This window comes from Antechinus flavipes, chromosome 1, assembly GCF_016432865.1.
Source record: "Antechinus flavipes isolate AdamAnt ecotype Samford, QLD, Australia chromosome 1, AdamAnt_v2, whole genome shotgun sequence".
NCBI lineage: Eukaryota > Metazoa > Chordata > Mammalia > Dasyuromorphia > Dasyuridae > Antechinus > Antechinus flavipes.
In genome coordinates this window covers 79,397,270-79,406,721 of record NC_067398.1, presented here as the reverse complement: position 1 = coordinate 79,406,721, position 9,452 = coordinate 79,397,270, and the positions used below count along the sequence as shown (strand labels likewise).

Genomic DNA, 9,452 nt, shown 5'->3' with positions numbered 1-9,452 from the left:
TATATATATATATATCTCACTATATATGAACAGTTTTTTTCCCTGATTTATCTTGAATTTTCTTTTAATTCAGACTCTCAGTCTCATTTGGTTAGTAGCTTTTGTTTATGTTTTTTTAATAACTACTGTTTAAGGTTTCACAATCTGAAAAGGATTTGTTTATCTGATTTCTTGCTTGTCTAACTTACCTTTGCACTGAAGTAACCAAGTATTTGTTGGTATGAGGAACTCTCAGGTGATGAACCAGTTCTACCTCAACTTCAGTGCAAATTGTCACCTTCCCTGGAATTTATAGCCTTAGAGAGTTGACAAGAACACTTAAGAAATAAGTGACTTTCTCAAGGTCACAGCTAGTTTGTATCAGTTCAATACTTGAACTCAGGTCTTTGGTAAGGTCAGCCCTCTATCCATTGTAAAACTACCTCTTCGAGTACATGTTGATTTTATTTGGAGTATTTTTTCAAGTTCTTCACAGAATTTCTTTACTTCCTCCTCTTAGCAGATGGTATAGCAACTGCAAATATTTTCATGATAGTCTTTGCAAACAGTTCATGAGCTATGCAAAAAGAGATAAGCAAACATTCAATGATGTTTTTTTGAAGCCTTTAGATACATAATAAACATAACTTCCCCAACTCCTTTATTTGTCTTTTCAAGGAGAAATTTTGAGCTACTTTTCCTTTTATTTAGCCACAATTTTATCTTTTGTTTTCATTCATGATAATACCATGATTGATATGTTCAATTTTTTCAAAAGTTCAATGTTGACTCACTGGTCATTGGACAAGGAAATCACATTTAGTACACAATCAGATAAATTAATACTTATCACAGTCTGAAAACTGTAAAATTCTTAGAATCTTTTGCCCCCATTTTCTGTCAGGGTCATAGATTTTTGTCTTAAAGTGAATAGAAGTACAAGGTATTTGATTTAGAAGAACCCATTACCATCTCTTGTTGGCTCTCAAATTCAGGCACATAGTATCATTTTCCCCATTCCTTCAATTAGGACATTCCTTTTGATCAATGGTTCTAAGTTTTGCCCATTGGGACAGTGTAAAAGCTGCCCTAGAGAAACAATGGGAAGGGAATTTGCTGAGGTAAATGCCTCAGAAAAGCTAACTCAAGTTTACTTACACACCTCAATACCACATCCTCATCAGGACTGCCTTAGCCTCACGGCATCTAGGAATAGATGTAGATTAATTTGGGGAAAGCCATAAAAATATAAATCAACAAAATCTCTTTTTAGTCTAGCTCTGAGGCTTCATGCTGGGAATATTTCAGTTATGAAAATCTCTTAATCATCTTGCCCCCTATTCTCAGTTTCCTCATCTATAAACTATACTGACCTCTCAGGGTAATTGGGAGGATTAAATAATTATAAAATGCTTAGAACAGGGCTAAGCACATGGTAGCTACTATATAAATGTTAGCTACTATTGTTAATTACCTACAAAAGGAGATCTGAGAAAATATCATTAACTACCAAGTCCTGTGTCTATTTTCTCCATCTATACATTGTTATTTTAAAATGCAAAATTATATTATTTAGTCAGGTATCTGTGAGGGTTGTTTGTTTAAAGTGGAAAAATTCATCCATAGAAATGTAATAGGAAGGGAGGGTTTCCCTGGCTCTAGTTCCCATACTTAGAATATGAACACTACCAGGCTTTTCCACCAATTCTCTTTCTCCTCAAGACATCAAGCATGAATAACTCTCCAGTAACTGCTTCTCCTTCATAGAATTTGTGGAGAACTACGTGAAATTCAAAAAAGGACTTAAAGCAGCTTCCCAGCTCTCACTAAACAACAATGAAAACTGACTAATTTTTCTATAAACAAAGCCTAGATTCAGATTTTTACTCAGTTGTAAGATATTTATGCAATATATATATATATTTAAAGTCAGTAAGATTTTCACATAATTCTTAGTACCCCAAAAAGGAATATCTATTTTCCTCCCTGATTTTTATATTTGCTTTCTGTCATTTTTAAATAATCCTATGATAATAGCTAGCATTTACAAAATACTTTAAAATTTATAAAGTGCCTTACAAATATTATCTTTTAATTCTTACAACAATCCTGGGAGGTAGGTGCTACTATTTCCCTTTTATAGATGAAGAAAGTAAGAAAATTAGCATCTAGGCAAGTGATTTTCCCAGTCACACAGCTATTAAGTGTTTAAAGCTGAATTTGAATTCAGTTCTTCCTGACACAGCTTCAGAGCTCTAGCCATTGTGTTATCTAGCTGCTTTCCTGTTTCTTTTTGTAACTTTCTTTTCAGAGAAAATACTGCATACAGATCCAAATCAGCTACGTTGAATCACATTTATAGCTATCAAATTCTAGACAGATTAAACACAAATTGAGAGATCAGTTTTAGAATAAAGATAAACTTTGGACTTACTATCTGCCCCCTGCAGAAAGCAGGGAAAAGGAGATAAACTACTATCCTTGATCCTGAAAAGTTACACAAGTTCCTTCCAACCACTCTTCCTCAGGGTTACTTCAGGCGAGTTAAATGGTGGCAGCAGTAGAGGAAACACCTAATACAAAGGCCAATTGCCTCAGAGTCCTCTCCTCATTTCCAGTTTCAAGTCATCCATTTGAACTCCTCTTCCAAATAGACCATGTTGGCTCTGCTCACCCTTGTGTCCCAGGGACCTCAGGTGAGAGAAAACATAATGTTATTTTAAGACTTACTCAATCCCTACATCTCCCAGAGGCCCTTTTAGTCAAGGACTCAGGATGTTCTCTTGGCAAGTAGAAAACTGGTCTCTAATGCTCTTACACAACTCAATGTCTATGTTTGTGGTTTAGTTCTTCATTCTTTAAAAGAAAGATCGTTAAATTCTCTTTGTTTACAATTCCTACAATAAAAGTGAAAAAATTGTATAATTTTTATCATAATAATCTGTATTTGCATTGATGATTTCTTTGATGAGGTAAGTATTAGAAGGGATTGGGCAAGTCTTCACAAGAGATTTCCAACAGCAGACCAGGGTTTTATCAACACTTTGATGACTAATACTGAGTGAGGCATAACACAATGAGACATATGCTCGCTGAAGTTGTATGCCATTGTCCTAGTGAAGATACTACCTAGAGTCAGGTCTCTACAGTCTCTGTAGCTTAATTGAGCTGAAAACATTAGGCCATGGATGACTTATGGAGCAGCCTCCTAAAGGAGATAGATATAAAATCACCTCCAAAGCAAAGATGAAATATTTTAACAACCCATCCTCATAATAAAAATTGTTTTATACACACACACACACACACACACACACACACACACATACAAATATTCATGTATACTCAGAAGACTCAGTTTTAAATTTAATCTTCGTCATTATTTTCTCTATCACTTTTTAAGCCTTGACAATCAACAAAAATGAATCCAGTCCTGATTTGTAGTATTTTTCAATTTTCAAGGTATAAATGTTCATACTGAAAATTTAACTGGCTCTCTGGAGTTCATCTGAGCTGGTTCTAATATTTTAGTTCAAAATTAAGTTTGTATCCCAAAGAGAGCATAAAAAAGGGAAAAGGACCTACCTGTACAAAAATACAAAAAAGCTCTTTTTGTAGTGGCAAAGAATTGGCAATTGAGGGGGTACCCATCAACTGGGGAATGCCTGAACAAGTTGTGATAAATGAATATAATGAAATATTATTGTTCTATAAGAAATGATAAATAGGTAGATATCAGAAAAATCTGGAAAGAACAGATACCGAGTGAACAGAACTAGAATATTGTACATAGTAACAGCAACATTGTGTGATGATCAACTATGATAGACTTAGCTCTTCTCAGCAATATAGTGATCCAAGACAATTCCAATAGACTTGTGATGGAAAATGCCATCTACATCCAGAGAAAGAACTATGGAATCTCAATACAGATCAAAGCATACTATTTTCACTTTTTTTTTCCTTTTTTGTAGTTTTTCTCTTTTGTTCTTATTCTTCTTTTACAACATGACTAATATGGAAATATATTTAACATGATTATACATACATAACCTATATCAGATTACTTGCTGTCTTGGGAAGATGGGAGGAAAGGGGGAGAAAGGAAAACAATTTGGAACTCCAAAATCTTAAAAAAATGAATGCTGAAAATTACCTTTATATGTAATTGGAAAAAAAAATACAATTAAGTGCCAGAGAGAGAGAGAGAGAGAGAGAGAAAGACAGAGAGAGAGAGAGATTGATTTGACAATCCAACAGGAAAATCCAAGTGAATGAAAAATGACGTTTGTTTGGACAAATATATATTTGAATGGACAACTTCAGGAATTTGTCTATTAGTATCTTAAACAAGTACTACAGATAGACCACAAGTTGGGCCTAGTACTGAAAGGAGTGGGCTGAATTATATTTGGAAGATTGCAGAATTCTACTTAATGACTTAAGTTTAAAACTTAACAATTAAAAAAACAAAACAACTAAGATCATAGCAAGTGGGGACATTACTTTCCTGCAAATAATGGGATAAGGAAAGAATTTTATATTCTTGGGCTTAAAGATTACTGCAGATGGCACTGCAGCTATGAAATTAAGACTCCTGCTCTTTGAAGGAAAGCTATGGCAAACATGAACAGCATCTAAAAAGCAGAAACATCACTTTGCCAACAAGGGTCCATATAGTCAAAGTAATGGTTTTTCCAGTAACAATGTAATTGTAAGAGTTGGACTTATAAGGAAAATTGAGCACTGAAGAATTGATGCTTTTAAATTGTGACACTAGAGAAGACTTTTGAGAGTTCCTTGGACCACAAGGAAATCAAATCAATCAATACTTAAAGAAATTAACTCTTGACTATTCATTGGAGGGACAAATACTGAAGCTTAAATACTTTGGACATGTAATGAGAAGACAGGAAAGATTGAAGACAAAAGGAGAAAGGGATGGAAGAATGCAACAGATAGTATCATGGAAGCGATGAACATGAGTTTGGACAGACTTTGGGAGATAGTGGAGGACAGAATGGCTTTGTGTGATAAGATCCACAGGGTCATGGAGAGTTAGTTGGACATGACTGAATAACAATTAATGACTTCAAACTTCTCTCTGAAACAAAGACTCATTTAAAAAAAAAAAAAGGCTACCACACAGTGGGAAAAAACAGGAATTGTTTAGAAGAAATTAAAAAATATAGGTCTCCAGGTATAGATAAGCGTCTATACATCACGCTTGTGTTGTGATACAAAACAAAACAACAAACCTAACAACAAAACAAACTAACTTATTTGTTTAGAAATTTGCAACTGCTTGTCTTACATGAGGATTTTTGAGATCACATACCATGTCCTAAATTGTTAATACTATAAAAAGAACTTTTGAGTTTGCTTCCTTTAGACAATTCTGTCCTAGTCTGAAACATTTACATGTAAACATTAAACCAGAAATAACCACTGAGATTAAACTTGGGAATGCATAAGAACTTTTTTTCTTCTCTTACTGTATTATGTTACTATGTAAATCTGGGAGCTATTTTGCAACTGCATAATGCAGATTATGTATGAGAAATATATGCCTCTAGTGAAACTGATACCAAACACATGTAAAGTACTTTTCTCCCCTCTAACAATTTAACAAAGGAAAACAGGTATAGAGAACATTATCAAAGGAATGCATGGAAAAAAATAAAAGATGATAGACTAGTCACATGGGAAAAAAATGACATTTACCTAGGCCATTTACTTAGTGGTGTTTTTATGTTACAAAGAATTATGGACAATCTCCATTTCAATTGTATATCTTCTATGGAAATATCCAGGAAAAATATGGATATGAGTCACAAAACGGGCTGGCAGTCTTGTGAGGAAAATGTTCCTGAAACTTGAAGGTCCAGAGGACTAATGCAAAATTATTGAAATCTTAAAATGTCAGCCCAAGAGGAGTCAGTGTCTTTCAGACTTCACAGATGTCTCATTGCCATGTGAGTCACCAACTTGCTTAATGACTAGATTGGCTTTTATATGGAAATTGGGGATGGAATGGGTAAATAAACAATGAAAGCGGTGTTGTGTGTTTACTGAGTTTTCTTACCATGCTATCTTTAATTGTTATATGACCTTTAAGTAACTCATTTTGTTCCAGTCTCAGACCTGCAGCATTAGAATGGCTTGAGTCATGTTTAGCCTAAGACATTGATAGCAAAACTGCATTTGAATGACTTAGGGTTTTGGTGTTTGAAGTAGGAGAAAGACAATTCAAAGAAGCAGTGAAAGAATGATCTGATATAATAATTACAGGCAAGCCCTCTAGTGGGACAGAAAGGAAGCTGAAGAGAGTATTAGTCTAGTAAGTGGTAAAGAAAAGTAAAATAAGTGGTGAAATAAATAATACAAATTCTCTTATTCCTCTTTTTCTTTCTTTTTAAAAATTCTCTTGGCTCTTTGGCTCTTGGGGAAGAGGGAGGAGTTGCAAAGTGGTGACATAAAAACAAAAAATATGAAAAAACTATAAAAAGTACAAGTGAATGTGGATTTGCTTTTGGAGAAAGGGACTAACAGACCACAGCCAAGAATGATCTCCAAACAAGAAGCCAGGGGGGAAAAATGTGCCAAATCCCACCAAGATCAGGAATATAAGGGAAGAGAAATGGAAGTGGCAATGAAGATGAGAACCAGGAATATAGCTCAGTAGAATGAAAGTCTCCAACTTAGTCTGTTACTACCTTCATCAAAAGGGATCAAAGACCAGCCCTGAAGTCAGGAGGACCTGAGTTCAAATCTGATCTCAGACACTGAACACCTCCTGGCTGTGTGACTCTGGACAAGTCACTTAACCCCAATTGCCCCAGCCAAAAAAAAAAGGTGGGGGGAATCAAAGGGATCAAAAGTTTGGGAGATTTTCAGTTCCAAGGAACTCAGGAAGTTACTGAACAAGTCTTATAATAGCAACCTGAATCTTTAGAACAATGACTAGAAAGGGTGTGATCTAATGGGCACAAGCTGAAGTTTATTCTGGTGGCAGAGCACCATGGGTTTGGGAAACTCACAGAAGACATATTTCTGCAAAGCTAGGGAGAGCTATTTAGAGACCCCAGATGAGGAGCCTATTTTTTCCATTTTACATGGCTAATATGGGGATAATTAAGGACAGCTTCTTATCCATCTTTTGATGTGCCACAGTGTTTATATTTAGCATATGACCTTGCACACAGTATGAGCTCTGTGTGGTCAAATGATGACTGAATGACTGAGATTGAATTTCCATTATTATTCTATAAACCCCTCTACACTTTGAGCATCATGGGTCAGCTCTATTCTTGGGTTAGGCTGGAAATTTATCATATTTATTGTCATAACTAAAAGTAGAAATAAGTGGGCCAACAACTCGGGATGGTCATATTGCAAAGGCACAATCTTTCATGAATAAAATGTCAGAATGGTATTTGTTACAATAAAGGAGAGACAATAAGGCTTAGTAAAGAGTATAGGATTTGGAGTCAGGAACTCATAAGCTGTGGGACCAAAGGCAAATCATTGAATCTATCTAAGCTTCCTATAACTATCTAAAACTTCTCTAACTTATAAACAGTATGCAATTGGAATTGGTAGAGGGAATTTTTGTGCTAATGAAAGTCACAGATGTTTGATTACTGACTTATTAGTTTAAGTTTTATGTTTTCTAAGTAGGGAGAAACACAAAAAACAAAGATGTTCAGTCAAAGTTGCTTTTCTATACTATTTTCATTCCCTATAAAAAGTGCAGGTCAGCTACAAAGACAACATTTGGCTATAGAACCAAAGGTAGCTCATTTTTGGTGATCTCTTTCTTCAAAATACCATGGTTTTTTTGGATGGTTAGTCTAATTGTTTATAATCAACTAAAAGGTAAATGTCATCCTTCTTTCATCCTGAATTCTATATTTTACTTTCCTAAATTCCTTTTTATTTATTTCCTAATAATTCAAGCTTCTTAGAAACATGCTTCTCAGAAAGACTACATGCTTCTTTTTCCTGACTTGTGGGATGGATGACATTTATTCTTCTCTGAAAGAAAAAAATCAAATTGTTGGCTCAAGTCAACAAAAGAATCACTCAAGTATCTTAATTTCTGTTTTGTAAGCAAAACTCAGCATTCTTCCTTTCTTGAAGAAATGAATTAAAAAGGACAGTTACATAATCAGATTTCTTTTGGAGGGCTCAATGTTTACTCAAAACTAAAAAAAACTAGAAATTATACAATTGGCTATTAAGCTAGATAAAACCAAAAAGGAATCAACAAAGAAAAAAAAAATCAATACAAAATGATGAAAAGACAATTGAAAATGCTACTATTAATTTCATTTCTGTTTAAAAATTATATCCTTCATTAACATTTAAAATTCCAAATGGATTGGAAACATAAACCAAATATTATGTCTATTATTTTCCAATGGATTCCCACTTTCTAGTTTCTTATCAACCTATGGTTTTGTTAATACCAGAACCTCAGTGGATTCTCATGATATTCTTCCTTTGAACAGGAAATGAGCTTCTGCACCACAAACCATTCTGGCAGGTCTGTAGAACTAAATACAGGAACTGGTCCTTTTATATGTTCATGTTTTTTTCTGGGTATATTTGGGTAGGAACTGAGTTCGAATAAAGAGGATAAGCTTGGTCTCTGTGAAGAACACAGTCACAAGGGTGGCTCCCAAACACAAAGCCCCCACAATGATGTGCAGAAGCCTGGCCAGCCAGCCTCTCTCACAGCACAAAAACACCTAAAGGGAAAGAAAACATCATTAGTGCCAGGAACCTTTAGCCCAATCCAACTCTCCTAACATTTCACTCCAGAAATTCCATTAGGACCATAAATAATTGCTTATTGTTAGAGAAGCTGAGAGACAGCTCACATTCTAGAAGTAACTGATGGAAAAATAAAGGTCTTGTTATCTCTAGCTGTTTATTCAAACCAACTAATAAGAATTTAATCTATTATGCACACAAGCCTGACATTTTATTGCATGGTCTATCACTGACAAAGTAAACATTTAGGAAGAAAAAAATCTAAAGTTGAATGGGATTGGGCAAATACTTATCATGGCAGGCACCTCAAGTTAGACAATACTGAAAAAAATAGGGGTATAGCCTGAGAGAGAGAGTGTGAAAAAAGAAGGGAAACTTACCTCTGAAATACCAGTAACCACTCCACAAAGCATGTAGACTGCAATTAGAAATGGTGAAGGAAGCAGGCCTGCCAGTGGCCTGTAAGGACTCTCTCTGAAGTACCTATAGATATAGCGTATGCTTTGTGCAATCCGAATTCCCATGTTAAAACAGTTGGCAAAGATGAAGCCCACACTGCCTTGCCACTTGGTCAGGAAATAGGAAGACAGCAAGAATGTGAATGACAGGGCCAGCATAATAAAATTATACCTGTAAGAGAGGGAAGCAAATGAAGCTGCACAAGCTACTTATATCATCTATACAAAACACTTTGG

At 35.0% G+C, this 9,452-nt stretch overlaps 1 protein-coding gene across 1 annotated transcript in view; it reads right to left on the bottom strand.

The window, feature by feature from the left end:
• Positions 1-422: 422 nt before the first annotated feature.
• Positions 423-9,452, bottom strand: part of RFT1 (RFT1 homolog) — a 56,780-nt gene continuing 47,750 nt past the window's right edge. Inside the window, exons 12-14 of the mRNA XM_051984791.1 lie at positions 9,138-9,387; positions 2,414-8,732; positions 423-1,068 (exon numbers count right to left, since the gene is read on the bottom strand). Of these exons, the coding sequence (XP_051840751.1) occupies positions 8,568-8,732; positions 9,138-9,387 (415 nt within the window). The 3' untranslated portion in view covers positions 423-1,068; positions 2,414-8,567. The remainder of the gene's footprint in view (positions 1,069-2,413; positions 8,733-9,137; positions 9,388-9,452) is intronic.